The 19,094-nt window shown below is 40.8% G+C and overlaps 1 protein-coding gene across 2 annotated transcripts in view; it reads right to left on the bottom strand.

The window, feature by feature from the left end:
- The window catches only part of BBOX1 (gamma-butyrobetaine hydroxylase 1), a 34,380-nt gene that overhangs the window by 4,669 nt on the left and 10,617 nt on the right, over positions 1-19,094 (bottom strand). For both annotated transcript variants that reach the window (XM_077929737.1, XM_077929729.1), the window contains exons 3-6: positions 18,896-19,010; positions 10,185-10,383; positions 4,336-4,441; positions 148-344 (exon numbers count right to left, since the gene is read on the bottom strand). In XM_077929737.1, the coding sequence (XP_077785863.1) occupies positions 148-344; positions 4,336-4,441; positions 10,185-10,383; positions 18,896-19,010 (617 nt within the window). The remainder of the gene's footprint in view (positions 1-147; positions 345-4,335; positions 4,442-10,184; positions 10,384-18,895; positions 19,011-19,094) is intronic.

The following is a 19,094-nucleotide window of genomic DNA, read 5'->3' as shown; positions in this document are numbered from 1 at the left end:
GTCCACAAGATGGCAAGCTCACTTTTTGTTACTGAAATGGTGCAAAATGATAGCTGTTGCCTGTAATTCAAGATTAAACAGCTAGGCAGTGCCATCAGTACAGGATGAGATTGGTACGGTATAATCAGATGCTACTTTGTTACTTACTCTATAATTTTTTGTTTGGACTGCATGGAGAAATCGCAGTAATCAACCCCAATATCTGTGAAGTCCACGTAGGTGGAGGTCAGGATTTGGAAGGCTTGAGGGTTTTGTTCCTTAAGCTGGTTTGCTACATGAAATCCATCCACAACTTCACTTTCTCCCCCAGTAGGAGTCTGTTTTATACAATGGAGTAACTGAATCTGTAAGAAATTAATGCCACGTTATAACAGGCACTGATCTAGAAATGTCCCCTTTCATAGTCATCAGTTTATTGTTGTGGACTACATTTTTATTTTAGGGACGCGGGTGGCGCTGTGGGTTAATCCGGACTTGCCGATCAGAAGGTCGGCGGTTCGAATCCCTGTGACAGGGTGAGCTCCCATTGCTCGGTCCCTGCTCCTGCCAACCTAGCAGTTCAAAAGCACGTCAAAGTGCAAGTAGATAAATAGGTACCGCTTTGTCGGGAAGGTAAACGGCGTTTCCGTGCGCTGCTCTGGTTCACCAGAAGCGGCTTAGTCATGCTGGCCACATGACCCAGAAGCTGTATGCCGGCTCCCTCGGCCAATAATGCGAGATGAGCGCTGCAACCCCAGAGTCATCCACGACTAGACCTTTACCTTACATTTGTATTTAAAAAAATCATTTCAACTCTGAATTAGCTTTGCTTTTGCCTATTGCAAACCACACCCTAGGCCTTCAGGATGGGCTGGACTAGATTTTTTTTTAAATTGAAAAAGGTTCTGACTCAGTACAGTTTTACACCTGTTTTCTACCAGTATTCCTCCAGTGGCAAATGGTTATAATACTTATAATGAAATCTGGATCAGGCCTAGATCATCCGTCATATGCACAGATAAGTATGTGCCATTACTTTATCTCTATTTCCTGGCAGGAGAGATGCCATTTCAGTGCAAACACAAAACAAAGCTGGCTAATAAGGGTAATGAATGGGCCTGCTGACCAATAGCCATTATACAGCTGCTTGATTCGATTTTTGCAATTGCTCCTGAAAAATGTGGGGGCAATTGTATTCAGGCAGTTGCAATTACTCTAATTAAAACTAAGACACTGGGTATGTTTATGGTGCAAAAATTATGGGGAGCTTTATAAAAGACTTTTAAGTCTAATCATACTGTAAAACATCGGGTTAAGTGAATATAAAACTGCCTAAGCACTGATTTCTGCTCACTTGATGTTCCTACAGGTAAGACTATGAATCACCTTTATCTGCAAGACTGTGGAAGGAAATCAGTGCTGTCTACCCACGACTGTGGCAGTAGCAGTTAAGGAGTAGGACTGACTGTGTGTGTCAGCTTTCATGGCTTCAATCCTTTCAAACCAGCAGGGATAGAACCCAAACCTGTACAAATTTGGGGCTTTCCCATTACTTACTAAAGTGGGGCATGATATAGAGGAAGGGGTCCAGAGGTAACAGAGCCTCGTGTTTGGTTAAGCCATGGAAAATGTAGTTCCATTTTCCCCATATCTTTAGGTGCTACTGTGAGAATGCACAGCAGCATCCAGTGACAATGGGAAAAGTAGAGCTACGTTTTCCATTGTTCCTAGTGGCCATGCTCACTACTGCTTTCCTTGTGGCAAGGAGTTCCATGGGTGTGCTTTCCTCAAGAACTGACCTTTGCTCTCGAGATATTGTGACTCAGCCTTTGGGCAGAACTTGCTGATCCAGAGACTCTAAGTCAAGAAGGTTTTTAAAAATATATTTTCCTCCTTCTGAGCCCACCCCACTGTAATCACCTTCTGTAAATTCTTCTCCAGTTCTCTCTTCGCACTCAGCTTATACTTTATTCCTCCTCCAGCTGCCAGTTTCGTTCATCCCTCCTCCCCATTCCTTTTACATTCACTTCTTCCCCCTATAACTGCTTTCCTTTCTTACCTCTTTCCTTTCGATACCCAGTTTATTGATTTATAACATTATTATTTTGCTAATAACAATGAATGGTTAATATCTATTACATTACGTCACTTTCTAATTTCCTTCAGCACTTTCTCAGGCCCTTTCTTCCACCTCAGAGGAGGGAGACCTCCCTTCCTCCCTTCCTTCCCAACTGGCTTTACTCAGCATGCAAGGAGTTCCTGGTGCTAGCATTGGCTCAGCCAAAAGACCAAAGTACAGCAGGGCAGGGCAAGCAAGCAAGTGAGGAGGCACTGGGCAGGATGTGGCCCTGAGGCCCACCTTGCAGCAGCCCAAGGTTCACTGGTGAGTCTCAGCCCACCGTCCGAAAAAGACTGTTGTGAAGGTGGGGCAGGAGAAACGATATTTTTGGAGTCACTTTGTGCTACTCTTTGCAAAACATTTTGGCGACATTTCAGAAAGCATCATAAAATTAGGCAGACTGAGAGAGCATGTAGATGGCAGATTGCTTCCAAAAATGAAAAAAAAAGACAAAACAAAACACCATTTCTATTTCCTAAAAGTATTTCTGAATTGAAAAAAGATTGTGGCTAACATCATATGGCAGTGTGTGATTCTTGGCACATGAGACAGTGAGCTAAGCTTCTCACATGAGGGATACCCCTCTGTTTCCACGCCATACCCGCTTTTACAGCATTGAAATGAATTTTCAAGGTAGCGCAGTGAAAGATCTGGCACCTCTTTAGAAGCACATGATGCTGGCCTGCTCCATTCATTAATAACATGATTGCTACAAATCGTCTGAGGGCCTTGAGCAAAAGTTTCCGACAGCATCTGTGGTCTGCACATTAATCTCCCGCCTGTGCTAATGCAGACAGAAAGGCAGAGCTTTTGTCACCATGTCATAAGTTCAGTAGGTTATTCAAGCGCTGGACAGACATGTTTTTTCCATGTTCTCCACTGAAACGCCTTTGCTTCTCGACAAATGGATGCTTTCTTGTGGGCAAGGGAATTTAAAGGCTGTCCTGCCCCCAATGCACATTTCTCAAAGCTACAGGTGAATGCTGAGTAGCCTTTGATTTAGGAGAGTTGCTTTGTCTACATGAGCCTTCCACAACCTGGTGCTGTCCAGATGTTTTGGAGTTTAACTCTCATCAGATCCCCTGGGGGACACCAGGTTGTGAAAGATTGGTCTACACCAGTGTTTCCCAAACTTGGGTCTCCTGCTGTTTTTGGTCTACAACTCCCATCATCCCTAGCTAGCAGGACCAGTGGTCAGGGATGATGGGAATTGTAGTACCAAAACAGCTGGAGACCCAAGTTTGGGGAACACTGGTCTCTACACAGAGAACTTGTTGGAATCAGTATAAGCTCCACTAGAAGGTGTATTCACACTGTTCAATTTGCACTTCTCTAGACTTATTGGCAATCAACAGGGGATTATAAGACTCTATTGAATGTTGATTGGCATGTGGCTGTGGGACCTGGTTAAGGTCACGTGAGACCACTCTAAAGATCTCTCACTTTTTCCTAGTGGGAAAGCAATGTTCAGTGATGTAGGTGCTTGTTCCTCTGAAAACTTCTCTGCAAAGTGTCACAGAGCTCCATATTCTTCTCAATCCTGTTCCAACATAGATACAGGACTACTGGCTTAGACCATATGAAGATTCAGCTGTTGAAAAGATCTTGTAGTTGTTGCTATTGTGCAATTAATACTGTCCTCATTTTACTTACAGATGTCTCCCCATCTCTCGCAGTTTGTAAGATCTACCACCCACTATGGCATCAGAACTCCAATAATACAAAGCTGAATCATAATTTATTTAGAATCTAAACTTCTGTTTTCTGAGGTTCTCATGGGTAGCCAACATAGTGACCTCCAGATGCTGGTGGACTACAGTTTTCATAAGCCCAGCAAAAATGGCCAATGCTCAGGGATGATAAGAGTTTTAGTCCCTCAACATCTGGGGGCCTCGTGCTGTCTACCCCTCTTGTAGATTGTTGAGACCCAACGGAAGCTGAATCCAGAAAGAATAACATAATGGGTGACAGGTTGTATGACGAACTGGTGGGATGGAATAGCATCTGGAAATAAACTTTGGTCACTGAGAATAAGGGAGCAGCAGCTTGATCAATAGCTAAGTGATCTTTTCAACAACTAAATTCTGCCTGAGCTTACAGGATAATGATAGGTAGAAAAGTAAATAAAAAGCATTGACAAAAACAGGTTTCAGATAAGATGGTTTTGGATAGTTCCTAGTTTTCTCCTTGCCTTACTAGACAGCAACACTGCATGTAGGAACATTGCTTCCTCTTACCCCAGGTGGAAACTGAAGAACAGGGTAATCAGTATGAAAACTCAGCTTCTCAGTTGTGTAAGCCACATTGTTCGCGTCCGCTTTGTCTTGAACTTGCCATGTGGGCCTTTATAATGAGCAAGAAAGAAAAAAGAGTGGTTGGAGAAAAACGTAATAATCTACCTGTAAATCTGGCGACTTAAAAAAATTGGTGGGTCATAAAATGTGAGTCATCATTTTTATGAGATGACTATTTTAGAACCACCGGGACAAGAGGGGAAAGGGTTAAAGCTTTTCCCCCTGCTAGCTATAATCTTGATAATTACCAATTCCCCAGCAGCTCCCATTTGCATTTACACATTCAATGTCATGTTTAGAAGAGACATTCCTCAGTCTCTCTTGCATAGAAGGGAATACTTTTTAACACTACACTTGTCGATATGCTGTTTCTGGAAGTACTTATAAATTTATTTTCATTAAGCGGTTAAAACTGTTTGATCAATCTAATCAATTGAGTGTCTAAACACCAAAGCTCTAAGCATTAAAGCATTATAAGCACTCATTTGGAGTGTCTAGATGCCCTGCATTTTTCAGTGAAATTTGTTTTGATATTGCTTGGGACATCAAAGGGCTTCTTTACAAAACTTGCCTTTCAAGATAAAACAAATGCGCCAATCATAAATATTGAGCTATATACACATCTCATTCGTTCCCCTTCGAAGTTAAGAGCAGGCTGCACAACTAATGCTCCCTATTTCCCTCTGCATTTCCAAGGATTAATGAACTAACATGAACAAGAAAGAGCGCCTTTGCTGGCAACAGGGACAGATTATACAGGGTGAAATGGTTGAAATACAAGGGAACGTAGAAGACAACAACACATTGCAATGCAGCCAAAATATGAAGCAGAGGCCAAGACTGAAAACCACATTCTCTGGTTCAAATAAACTTTGGGTGATGGAATCCCATCAATATCAAAAGCATAATACATAGATCAGACATTGTTCAGGAAGTGCCTGTCAATATACGCAACCCATGTCGTAGCTCAAGAAAATAATTTAAAAGGAATTATTTAACATATATTTGGTGTAGAGCCAATATTCAAGACATTGCCCACTGAAAACTGAGAGAGAATGTTTATTTTATATCACACCTCAAATAAATATTTATCTGTTATTATTTATCTGTTGTTATGTGTTCAAGGATTTGAGTCAGACTAAAATCTGCAAGCAGAAATTCTAGAAAGATGTGAATGGTAGTCACAAGACTATTTAAATGTCATGGGGAATGCCATATGATTGTATGGTACATTATGTACTCAAGAGAGTGTGAGCTCAATTCTGAAATATGACAACCTCAACCACATTTCCACCCTGCTCAATTTGTATTATGTCATCTGGGCTTGATGGTACGTTTGGCCTCTTTAATTAAAAAGGCTCCAAAACAATTTACTGGTTCCCAAGAAATTTAACCCTTGTGACTTGGTTGCTTCTGAGGAAAGCTATTTAAAGAGGGTGATAGCTTTCTTTTGTTTTGTTTAATCTGCTTGCATCCCGTGTGATTAATGCACTGGAACATTACACCCATGCTGGGGGATACAAAATTAAATGCAGCCCAGTACAAACTTGGAAGATTAACAGAGGAAGCTGTAACTAAGAGGCAAGGAACCCAAAGTAAAGATGCTTGAAGAAAAGAGGAACGAAGTAGTGGAGGATACAGGAATTGAAGGAGAAGGTTGGAGGACCCAAGGAGAAAGGAAAACTCCATATTAGAGGGCTGAATAATGCTGGTTCATAGTGGGTGAAACACCAAGATGTAATTATTAGGGATATTTTCTTCCAAGGCAGTTGCTTTTTCCTATATCCTAATGCTACTTATCTTGGGTGCTGTAAGTCAGGATCACTTATTGTACTTTCACCCTCTTCTGCACAGAATGAACTGGCTCTCAAGATGACCAATGATAAAGTGCAATATATAATGTGTCCCATACGTTAAAAAAAAATATAAACAGCAGAAAGACCCACAGATATGTTTTGTTTATTGCCCTATTTGTATCATTGTTTACTACCTTTTATATATGCTTCCAGAGTACACCATAGTTTATTTTTGTATCTGTGAGTCTGTTTTTTCTTGTCTAAAGATGATCAGCCAGATCTTCCTTGCAAGTATGATTTATTGTATAGCGACTTGTTTTGATTTTTGAAATTTAGGAACCCAAATCTTGGGTTTTGCTTAAGCATGCTATCAAACACAGGTCATCAACTGGTGTTGGCCTGAAAAAAGGTGAATTGCCACAGGAGCACTGCCACTGTGCAAAAGTTGTCCACGGGTCTGCTAGGCTATAAAGGCAACATTTCACAGTTTGGCTTCTATCTCTGTCCCTTTTCTTTGGCGCAGAGGGGCAAAGTCATCTCCAAGAACCAGCTTTTATTATCCACACAGGCCCCTGATTTCATCATGTGTCTGGGATTCAAGTTCTCTGGCCTAACAATTACTTGTATCTAAAGTGCTTGTAAAATTTAACTACAATTCCACAGATCGGGAGGGTATGTTTTAAAATAATTCTTTAATTTCCCCCTTTGACTTTTTTATTTTTAAAAAAGACAGTTCATTTGATCCACATTGAAATTTGGCTGTGCTAAACTTTCCCTTTCTACAAATTTGCCAGCCTAATTAAATATGCAATTTATAGATTAGCAACTGCACAGTGGGTGTGCCATTGTTGTTGTTGTTTAGTCGTTTAGTTGTGTCCGACTCTTCGTGACCCCATGGACCAGAGCACGCCAGGCACTCCTGTCTTCCACTGCCTCCCGCAGTTTAGTCAAACTCATGCTGGCAGCTTCGAGAACACTGTCCAAACATCTCGTCCTCTGTCATCCCCATCAACCCTTTCCCAGCATCAGGGTCTTTTCCAGGGAGGGATGTGCCATAGAAGAGTGCATATCCATTGTCAATGTTTGTTTAGTGGGCCACTGGGACTAATTATCTGTTCTTTTTTCATACATTCTGGAAATGGCAACATCCCAAATTTTATTTGTTGTCAGTGACCAGATAATTTCAGCCTAGCAAGACGAAGGTTTTGTTTTCCTTCAGTCATTCTCTTAGTACTTGGCTGAAACATTTACTTCCTCTCTCTTCATTAGCAAGCGACGGACTAATGAGAGAGAAGGATCTCCTCCACAATTCTCAGCATCAGAGTTGGATGGCCCTATTTCCTCCATCCACACCATACTACGCTTAGCCAACCCTGCATACACCAATACAGTATTCATGTGGCCTTGTACAAAAACATTATCGGGGGAAGCAAATCATTGCTGCTTCTGGAAGGAATGTGACTCTTCTAGCCAAGCCTTAGGAGTATTTTTCTTTCTTCTGTTTATTTTAAATAGCTTCATCCATAGAAGGGAGAGACATTTGTTGTTTATCACACTGTTAACTCTCAAAAGGAGATGCTAAAAATAAAAGAGATGTTTAGCTGGAATTGTTATTATCCAAGAGGCGAAAAACATGAAAGGTATTCTTTGGCTCCCTCTCCCCGATGTTCTGGATTTTGTGTCTAAAATAGTAAAATCTTTAACTAACAGAAATGGCAAAATTACAGATGGTAACATTCAAATGTGGCATGCCTTTTCTCCTCTGCTTTTCCCCACCCCATTTACAAGTCATCAGAGAGAATCAATCATCAGAACTGTAGATATTAATGATGGTTGTACGCTTCACAATTGTTGCTGTCTCCTCGGGAAGGGCTGCTGCTTGGCCTGTGCTAAACGGCGAGATCTCCTTGTGGTGGACAGCGAGGTCTGACAAGTCCTGACTTGAAGAAAATGTGTGTGCAATGGTGAGGATGGCTGGCGCGGTTGCGTTTGAGCAGCAAGCCACGCCCCCGCCGAGCTTCCCTATTGGGTGCCCAACCGGGGAGGGGCGTGGCGCCAGCCCTGGAGTTGAAGCAGGGGGCGGAGCGCCCCCTGCATGACGCGGGAATCGTCTCCCGCTCACAACCCCTCCCCTCCTGGGAGGAGGAAAGGCTTTGTAGAATGCTTTCCTCAGGGAGGCTGGTTTGACGCCTTTCTTACCTATCTTACAAGGGCCTGTAGATTGGCAAAAAGTAGACCATGACAACTGAATAGGCTAGGGCAGCTGCGGAGAACCTATGGCCTTTCAGATATTACTGAACTACAACTCCCAGCCTCCTGGGCCATTGGCCATGGTTACTGTGGCTGATGGGAATTGCAGTTCAGCAACATTTGGAGGGCCAAATGTTCCCCGTTCCTGGCCTAGGGTCAGAAGGCCAAATGGTTGAGACTGTTAGGGATCCACTAGTCTGAATTATGAATGTCTAAATGATAACATTTTCATGCCAAACATTTTCTAGTGTGGTAGAGAGCTTTTAGCTTAGGACAGTGTTTCACAAACTTTTCTCTCTGGGCCATTTTCAGAATAAAAATATTCTCACGACCACCGAATTTCTTCATAAGAAATACATTGGAAAACAAAAATAAGTAACTTCTATCAGTGCTTGATTTATATAATAGAACACAGCTATGTTAGAATATGATCATGGGACATCCCGAAAGTATAAATTCAGCTACATGAATTATCTGCAAACTATAATTATACATGTGTCTCTTACATGTGTACCTTAAGTATGTATACAAACTCAATGAGAGGTGTGAGCTTGCTTTTGCCAGGTAATATCATTTATATTAGGTCTAATTTGAGACAAAATCTCATCTCCTCACCAACAAAAGGAAACCTTTCTCTTTTCTGATCTTTCATATTTGTCAAAATTGAAAATCCCTGTTCATAACAATACAACATGGGGAACTATAGAAGAATAGTCAATGCTATTGAAGAGAGGCATGGATACTTTCTGGTTGTATATATATAAACTATACTCTACCACACTGAAATATTTTAAATGTTTCTTCGATTGTCCATGAATCTTCCTGCCAACTAATTGCACTAGTTGCTGGTTCAGTTCAGGACCAGGCCCCATTTAAAGCACTGTGCTGAACTTTAAAGCCCTAAACAGTTTGGGATCAGGTTACCTGAAGGACACATTTACCTGCACTCTAAGTTGAACCTTCAAGGCCCTACTTGTATTCCCTACTTGGGTAAGTGCAATCAGGTTGGTAGGCAAAAGGGACAGGACCTTTTCAGTGGTGTCCCCAGGACTGTGAGACTATATTTCAGCTAAAATTTGTAATGCCTTATCTTTGCAGGCCTTTAAATGGGCCCCTAAATTAAGGTTAACAGATGTCCCTGTTTCCCGGGGACGGTCCCCGGATTTACAAATCAGTCCCCTGACAAAATCCTATCATTCCTACTGAAGTTGAAAAGTGTCCCCGGATTCATTAAAAAATAATAATAAATAATCTGGTAACCACAGCCTAAACTGCCTTCTCTTAAATAAGGATTTCATTGGTTTGCTGCATAAATTTCCCTGAATTTCTGGAACTGCTATAAATTTGTATAATTTTATCATTCTAACCGGGTTGAACGTTTTGTGATTAGATGATAGAATGGGGGGAAACAGTACACAACAGAAACTAGGATGCAAAACCTTGCATTTCCGTCATCTCTGTAAAGTATCTTGCTAGAATCTTGTACCACTGACTATCACTATGGAGAAAAATTAATGCAAACTCATTCTGTGCCAGTGTATTGTATACTTGAAACAACTGGCTGGAAAGCTTTTGTGCCAAATAAATTTATCTGGCTACATAACTATCACTAATGCAAAGAAAATGCTGAATTGATAGTAAAAGAATAAATTAATATCTCTCTACTCCCACCCCTGGAGTGATGTCAAGCAGCAATATGGGTCATAAATTTGACAAGAGCAAGCATATGTAAAAGCTTTAACTTACCCATAAAATGTGAGGCGAAGGAATCCAATACGTTGCCCAAGTTTAAGCAGCTCTCCCTGTCTGCTGGCAGCTCCCGTTAAGAGCACGATCCCTGTCCTTTTAAGGGTGACCAGCCACTTGTATGCACTTTCATCACTGTGCAAGACCTCTTCAAAGGCCAGAGTTGGCAGCTGAAGATCAGAACCCCAGTATTGACGTTCTGTAAAAGCCACATTAAGAAAAGGGAACACATAAAGAAGTATTAATGATTATTAGATTGTTAATGAAAAGTACTAATAATAAGTACTAATTAATGAGAAGTATTAATAAGATCTACTTATTTCAGTGTTACAAACTGGAGTCTATCATTAGGACACACAAAGCTGAACAACTCCATTTAAAAGAGGACTCTTTCAACCCATCACAGTGCTGCTGCTGTAGCATTTTATTAGCCTTGCATGAAAACAATGCAGCCAATCTTTTTTTGTACGGCTTCCGAAGGGCATCTGCATCTGCCAAAGGGGAAAACGTCCCTCATTATTAATGTATAGGGGGATACTAAGTTCAAAAAGTAACCCCTGGGACATTTCCCAGGAAAGGACTTTGCTCTTTTACAGTGTGTGCAGAATGCTGCCTATTGTATAAACAGACACAAGCTTTAAAAGCAATTCTAAGAAGCCATTTGCCTCTTGCGTTATGAACCCACCCAACTAAAACCTATCCAGTCTAGCTGAAGATATTTTTCTTTGTGTGCGCAGCACTCCAAATCTGTCTTGTCTCAGATGTTTGCAAGTTGAAGGTTTTCAAGCACTAAGTTAAGAGGCAAGATGCTCCAGGTTCAGCCACTGTTACTGGAGCACGGGGAATGCAGGGGCTCAAAGAGTGGGTGTGGGGGGTACTGCTGTCTTCATGCTCTGCCTATATATGCACCCCAAAGCATATGGATTGTCATTGTTGCAGACAGGATGCTGGATTAAAAATGGACCCTTCACCTGATCAGGCAATGCTCTTTCTATGCTCCCATGGAGCAAAACCCAGGCACTTTCCCAGGGTTATTATTATTGTCTACTTTACTTTCAGCGATGCATGTGATGATCCAAGATTTCCCCTGGAATTCTTGGTTTACCATCAGATGGTTTAATTGCTGCCTGATCATGAATGGAAGAAAAGAGCCTTTACTGCAACTATCCATACAGCAGTAGCATAATGCAAGCAAAGATAGACAGACCTAACAGAAGCAAACAAGCTAATTATGAGCACACTGTGCGTGGGTGTGCCAGCACATAAGTACATACAGACCCCCCAAATGACTTGACTTCATTGGAAATTTTTCTCTATAATAAATTCAGGCAGCCAAGGAAACTTGCTAAGCATCTTTTGCCAATTACTTGATTGCTAAGCAGTTAGATTATGACAGGGGAAATATATTTCCTACTGGTCTTCAGGAGAAATGAAGGACAAATTAAGACATGGCAGGGCAGTTATAGTTGCCTTAGTCACGCACTGGGTGAAGATTAAGCCATTCTCCATTTACAGAGAAATCAAAGCTGTCTCCTCATGGTTTGTCAAGCCCAAACACCTCTTCTCTCAACCTGACTCTGATACCAGAACTGATCTTGATTGGGAGGAAAAGGCTTGCATGGCAGACTGGAGGGGAAGTATGGGGTGGGCGATTCACTCCCCTGACTTGCACTCCCACCTCCTTCTTATACATGAATAGAGAAGGCAATCAATCAATCAATCAATCAATCAATCAATCAATCTAATAATAATTTTATACTCCTCCCATCTGTCTGGGTTTCCCCAGCCACTCTGGGCTGCTTCCAACAAAAGATTAAAAATAAATTAAAACATCAGTCAGGACGATGGGGGTGGAGACGCTCCTTCAGGTATACTGGGCTGAGGTTGTTTAGGGCTTTAAAGGTCAGCACGTACTGGGAGCCAATGTAGGTCTTTCAAGACCATTTAATTTAACTATTATGGCTGTCCCCAGGGGAAATGCTGATTGGCCCAGGATGCCCCACTCACATGGAAAAGCTCTGTGAGCATACATCAGAATGCATATAGACCTCTCTCTTGCAATTACTGAATATGTATCAGACGGGGAGTGTGGCACATAACCAGGCTCATGAACACTTGCCCTGTCATATCGTGCAAAATAATAAGTATGAAAATGGTGTCTTCTGCTTCTTGTAAAAGTAAAAAAAAATAATTATTGAGTTAAACTAGTTGAAGCAGATGAAAGACTAAGGAAAAGGAAATTAATTAAAACGACCCCACTATTCATGGAAATTTCCCAAAGGATCATCTCAGAGCCGGTCACTGAAAAGATGATCCACAATGAAAAAAATGTGTTTCAAGGATGTAGGAAACTACCCTGGATTATTAAAAAGGAAAAGAAAAAACCCTTAAATGACAATGGCTGTTACTTTTGAAATAGCTATTCCAAGCTGCCATGTGGAAAAGCTAAAGGAAGGCTCCAAGAACCATCTGCTTAAAATTGCTTAAAAGTAGAACCTTTCTAATCACAAAATTAATAATTATCCCCTGGTAAAAAGTAGAGTTTGCACTGCACATACGAACACCCTGTGGAATATTATCTGCTTGTTATCATCACTATCCTCTTGCCAAGCCAAATAAGATTAAATAATTAAGGATATTCTGTGAGTTGATTCAACTAAACAACAAGGAAAGACATCATTTAACATTCCAACTGTTACTGAGAAGTTACAGTTTGTGAAGACTCAGAGTGGTGGTTTGTAACCTACTGTGAATGGCTCCTCCCACTCCCTACACCAGCTCCTACCCCTTGCTCTGGGGCAGGTAAGGCCTGACCAGCATAATCAATCACAAGATGTGGTGCACATATACCATTTGAATGGCAATACCCATCAACTGGGGTAGGAGGGCTCAAATATTTTATTGGGGGGGGGGACAAAGGGACCTTGGCCTCTAGGAGTTGGCTTCTACATTCTGGGGGCAAGGGACCTTCTCTCAGCCCTATGCCTGCCCTGGGATCTTCCCCAAACTCAGACCCAACAGCCCTCAATGCACTCAAACCACCTCCTTGGAACCTCAATCCAGTTCTCTGCCCTGCTTGCATGTTCAGAAGACAACCTACCGACAAGTGGAAAATCCACAGCTGAACTACATGGCAGGACCTTTTCTGCAGAACATTCCTAAATCTACAAATGCTGTGGCAGACAAAAATGGTCTCCAGTTCAATTATTAAACGTAGCTATTAAATTCAAGTTCTGTTTAGGAAAACAGACCAGCAGCAATAACTCTGCAGGCGTTGTTTGAGCCCACCATAAACTTAAAAGTGGTGGGTACTCAAGATTTTAAAGTTAACTTGGTTATTTATTTCACATGCTGTTTCTTGTGGCAGGTACGCATCTCAGTGTAGTCAGCAAAAGCTGCCCCGAGCCGACGACTGCAAGTAGTAAGAACAATTTTCTCCATTTGCAAGGTTTGCACTTTCCAACCACAGCTAGCATGTCTGATTCCTCTGGCTTAAGCCTGTTAGAGGGAGAGTCCAAGAAACACAACGCACACATCCTAATGTAAACCATCCACACAAACCATCTTTCTATCTGACTTTGTGTTTCTAAGAAGCTGCGGCATGACTGACAAGTTGCTGATTCCCCCCCAAAATATTCCTAAAATGAAGAAAACACAGTGTGGTCCTTGAGGAGAAATGTAATCACACCTTATTAAATTCCTTAGCAAATCTGCTCCAACACACATTTTGCTTAGTGCTGGACTCAATAAACGGTGGTTGCTTCATTATAAACAAAGAATGGCTCTTCATGAGGGGAACGGAAGGTTGCTTCCCAGATTAAGCCACTCTGACAGTAATAATTAAATTACAAAGCAAATCCAATAAAAGATAAATGCGTTTGCCTGGTGCATAAGTCCTGTGAAAATTGATGGGTTCCACTGTACACTTTATTTTCTAGTTTTTCTTGTCTTATTTTTTTGATTTGGCTCCTGAGGTCCCAGCAGCAGAACCCCATTCAATGGGATGCTTCCGCTGGTGGGAAGGGAAATTATTTTCATAGATTCCACCTTCTCCCTGCAGTTGCTTGAAGACTTACTCCAGAGCACTTGAGGACCCTCCAGAAGAGTGTGTGTGGCTACAGGGAAAAGAGGAATGAGTGAAAATCACCTCCTTCCATGAGATGGCGCCTTAGCTGGATCAAAGTCTCTTCCACAAAGCCATTGTAACAAGGAGAGTTGGTTAGGCTTAGATCTGTAGTCCTCTCTACTACTGAAAAGGGGCCAGCCCAAGACATTTTGTGGCCTGAGGTGAAGGACAAGATGGCCTCCTCTTCTAATCCATGTACAGAAGCTGACAACTGGTAGCTGAATATTACTTTAACACCGATGGCAGGTTAGCTTCCATTCTCTGCACCCGAGGGTAGCAGGCTAGTTTAGAGATGGCAGGCCTGGCTATATGGCACAAACAGCTCTGTCTTTCCACACCTCACCTTACTACTATTACCACCACCACTCTTGGGTAAAGTTGTATTCATTTTCTTGGCCATTCTTTGTTTGCAAGCGCTCTACAAAATGAAAAATTACTACCTGGAAATGAGGGAAGAAGTGGTTACATCATTATGTCCATACTGTGACATTTCTAACACTCATGTATTATTGCTTAGAATGTTTCTATAAAAGGGGGCATAGCTTTCTTGACTGGTGACTGAAAGGCTTCCACACTGAGCACTGACTATGATATACCAGGCTTTGTTCACTCATTTTTAACAGGGAATCCGCATGTTTTTCTTCTCCATTTTTCCATACTTCAGAAAATCCAACTTCATTTTTTAACTCTATGATGATGATGATGATGATGATGATAATGATAATAATAATAATAATAATAATAATAATAATTTATTTGTACCCCGCCCATCTGGCTGGGTTTCCCCAGCCACTCTGGGCGGCTTCCATAGAAACCAAATATACACTAAAACATCACACATTAAAAACTTCCCTGAACAGGGCTGCCTTAAGATGTCTTCTGAATGTCAGGTAGTTATTTACCACTTTGACATCTGATGGGAGGGCGTTCCACAGGGCGGACGCCACTACCGAGAAGACCCTCTGCCTGGTTCACTGTAGCTTTGCTTCTCGCAATGAGGGAACTGCTAGAAGGCCCTTGGCGCTGGACCTCAGCGTCCAGCAGAACGATGGGGGTGGAGACGCTCCTTCAGGTATATTGGGCCGAGGCCGTTTAGGCCTCTTGATCCGAAGTGATGACCTTTGCACTGTCATTCTGGCCTGTATTGATTCCTCTAGCCATTTTCTTCTTGGTTAACTGTTTTTCCTCTTGAGGAACCTTTAATCATTCCTTTTCCAAATAGCATTATTTTTGTATCTGCTTCATTTTTTCTGCCCCACTCCCAATGGCAGTGCAGGTATAACCATCACAGAAAGCGCATTGAAAGAAGATTGCAGAACAAAATTATATCATCCCCTCCAAAAAAGCAACAACAGCTGGGGCTGGAGAAAGGGGACTGTCCATTTGGCTGCAAAGTGTTAGAAGTCAGGAAACAGACTTACTATTCTACTTCCAGATTAAAGCAGAACAGTGATGACTGGAGGCTGCTAAATGGGTGCACATCTTGAACAAACCTCAACAACAATAAAAATCATAACAATTGAATCTGCAGCTATTTTCCAACAGCAGAGAAGAATAAAAAACACAGCTGACACAAACATCCATTGTAGCTAGTCTAAACAAAATGTCTCAACAGCATGCCTCAATGGGCCAAGCACTTCAAAATCTGGCAAATGACAAATGTTAACCAATTCCATAGACACAGGCTGAATGCAACAGAAAGTCATGATAGCACCTGAGTGGCTGACAGGGTTCATAGGAACATAAGAATTCTGCAGATATTCTTCTAGAGAATGGAAAGTCACCCTCCAGCATGGATGGAGTTAAAGATGATTATCCTTCAGATTTACAAACACTTTTATTGAAAATAACTCAGCAAATACCAGGTCAAAGCAGTATGTACAACATGCCTTTGTCTAAAATGTTGAAATAACTGGCTGTCCAAAAGAATAGCTTTGTCCCACAGAACACTATATGAGATGTAACAATATAATGCTTTCTAAATTGCTTAAACGCTTAAACATTTGTGCCTAGCTATGCACCATTCTGCCATAGGGCTTTTCTAAATGACAGACTGGATTTGACTTTACCTTTGAAACTGTTGCCAAATTATTAATGTTTAAAAAGTTTCTTATCTGCAATTCAGATAATTATATACAGAAATGAAAGAATTTACAAAAAACAAAGTCCTTATGTATGTATATGCATAGTTAATAAATACATTTGAAAGGTAATAAATAAATATATAACTTTACACTCAATGTAAACTAACAGATAAACATATCATTATATGCACATTACGATATACCCTCAATAAAGTGTATGGCTTTAATGAATTCTGTGTTATACGGTTTCAATATTGAATAAATAAGCTTCATTTTTCAATAAACTTTTTGGCTTTTTGTCTTCCTTCTCTTATCCAGTTTCACCATATAAAGCATATCTCATGCTTTAATCAGCCACAAGTCAATAGATGGTGAAGCAGAGTATTTAAACAGATGCCAAATTAAAAGGGCATTCCATCATCTGTCACCAAGAAAGATTTCTGGAATAGAGTTTGCATTTGCAAAGAAACACGCAATTATGTTAGCTTTGTTCTGCAGATTTGCATAACAAGTGGAAAATAGTGTCACATAAATATGCAGTCACCACTTATTATTGTTCCGATAATTTTTGTTGCTGTTAACTTATGAACCATCTAATGACTGGCATTGTATACCACCCAACGGCTGCGTCAACTCAGTTTTCACTTTGCTTTTTAATTTCCCCCCAAAAGATTGCTATTCTAATCCTGATTATTACCCTCTCTCATACTCAAACAGACCTGTCTATCCATCAGCCTGTGGAATTTGATCTCAACAAATTTTCCTTCCTTCAATGAAGAGAGTACATTATTCCATTAAAAAAAAAAAATCAAGAGTAGCTGCAGCTTGAAAATCTATTAAGCAGCAGCTCTAAACAGGGATTGTGTTCCATGCCAGCGTTCCCTGCTGGTAAACCACCCCATTCACATTATTCATTATTCTACCATTTCATCATGGTACATATATTGTTTCCACTACTTAACCACAATCAGTAGAATTTCCACTTTGCTACTGTAGCACAGGGTTGAAGGTTACAAATTGTGGCAATGGAGTTGCTCAGAAATGCTAAAAAGACAGGCCATGAATGCTCTGACAAGCTTACTTCTCACATCCAAAGCAGCCTTCAAATTGTTGCAGTGGGGAAAAACCTGTTTATTTTTCATACAATTTGCAGGAAACTTTAATAGCTTAGATTTCAGAAGGAAGTCCAATAGTGCTCATTCATGCCTTCAAAATTATTTTTTAGCATTGCTGATGAAAAACAGATCTATGTGCTATGAAGAAAAGGAACGCACACTTTCCAGGAGACTGCATGGACCATAGGCTTATCAATGAGCTATAACCGCTTTTCATATTTCTCAAGAATGTGTCATTCATTAGATGGACTGATAATATCAAGGTTTTCCCCTACGGACACTATCAACTTGATATTGATTGAAGTAGACATGCAAAGACTAGCATATTAAGCAGAAAAACTCTTTTACCCAGTAGTCTAACCATTAAAAAAAGAGAATGTATTGGGAGTTTTTCATATGAAGAGTGCATTCAGACATTTGATTCTCCCACTCTATTATCTTTTTAGATGCCTTTACGTTGTCCGAGTATCATATGTATGCAGTGCAGACGGTATAGACACAATATACTGTAACTTTCTTTCTATGTTTAGGTAAGCGGACAAAATTCAGTGTTGTAAGGCTGGAGAGGAAGGGCCCCACGACTCCCAAGAGACAAGAAGTGTTTGGTTCTCTCCATCTTACAAAGATAATAAAAAAAAATCTCCCTTGAACTACATAATTCAAGCTTCCATCTGTGTATAAAATCAGAGCAAAATTCCAAAAAGCTGATCCCTTTCAGCAACGATTTCCTTTCCTGGAACTCATTTCAAGAACATTGTGTTAATGCACAGGTTAACAGAGGCAGTTTATATTATTCAATTAAAACATTTATGAACAGTTTTCTTCATCTCTCTCAGGAGAAATCCAGATTTCTGAATTGTGAACAGCTCTGCCTGGGGGAATAAAATAGCTCCTGTGTTATGTATTTTCTCTGAGTCCTCCCCACCCCCATCTTTTGAGGATTGAGCAAAACAAGAATGCAGAACTGCCTCCAAATAACAGCATGGGATCTGTTTACTAATTGGAGCATAATTCTGCGTAATGTGTGTGCACGCTGCCCAGAGCAGCAGCCTTGCACTTTTCTGAGAAATTTGCTTATTTCCAGTACTAACACTATTTTATGTAGTCTGCCTAGAGGTTTTCATTGATTAAGTGATATATAAATCCTGTTACATTCATATAATGATGACATCCTAGCCAACTCTCTGTGTATAATAAAGTGCACAATGCAGTCCCTTGGTTAAATACTAGATCAAAAAGATAGGAGGAATGATCAAGTTAGATAAAATATGGGAAGCCCTTTATCACTGATATATAAAATCCTGTTGTTATTAAAAATGGATTCCAGATCGATTGAGAATGGGGTTCCCTTAGTGTATTTACTACAGAAATGGTACGAATCTCTACCTGATAGAAATAATTCTTCCCGCATTTTTGCTCTTGCTTGTTCAGAAAAACATCTCTTCTTCAACCATTCAGCCTCAAATTCACTGGTGTGGTCATCTGGCCATACAATGCATACCTTAGTCCACAAAACAGAAATAGAGACATACATTGAAAGCAGACCGGAATAATCCAACAAGCATTTTATTTGCTTTGCTGTTTT

Source organism: Podarcis muralis, chromosome 1 (genome assembly GCF_964188315.1).
Source record: "Podarcis muralis chromosome 1, rPodMur119.hap1.1, whole genome shotgun sequence".
In the NCBI taxonomy this organism is placed as follows: Eukaryota; Metazoa; Chordata; class Lepidosauria; order Squamata; family Lacertidae; genus Podarcis; species Podarcis muralis.
Note: the sequence above shows the minus strand (reverse complement) of the source record. Positions and strands in the feature narration are given on the sequence as shown.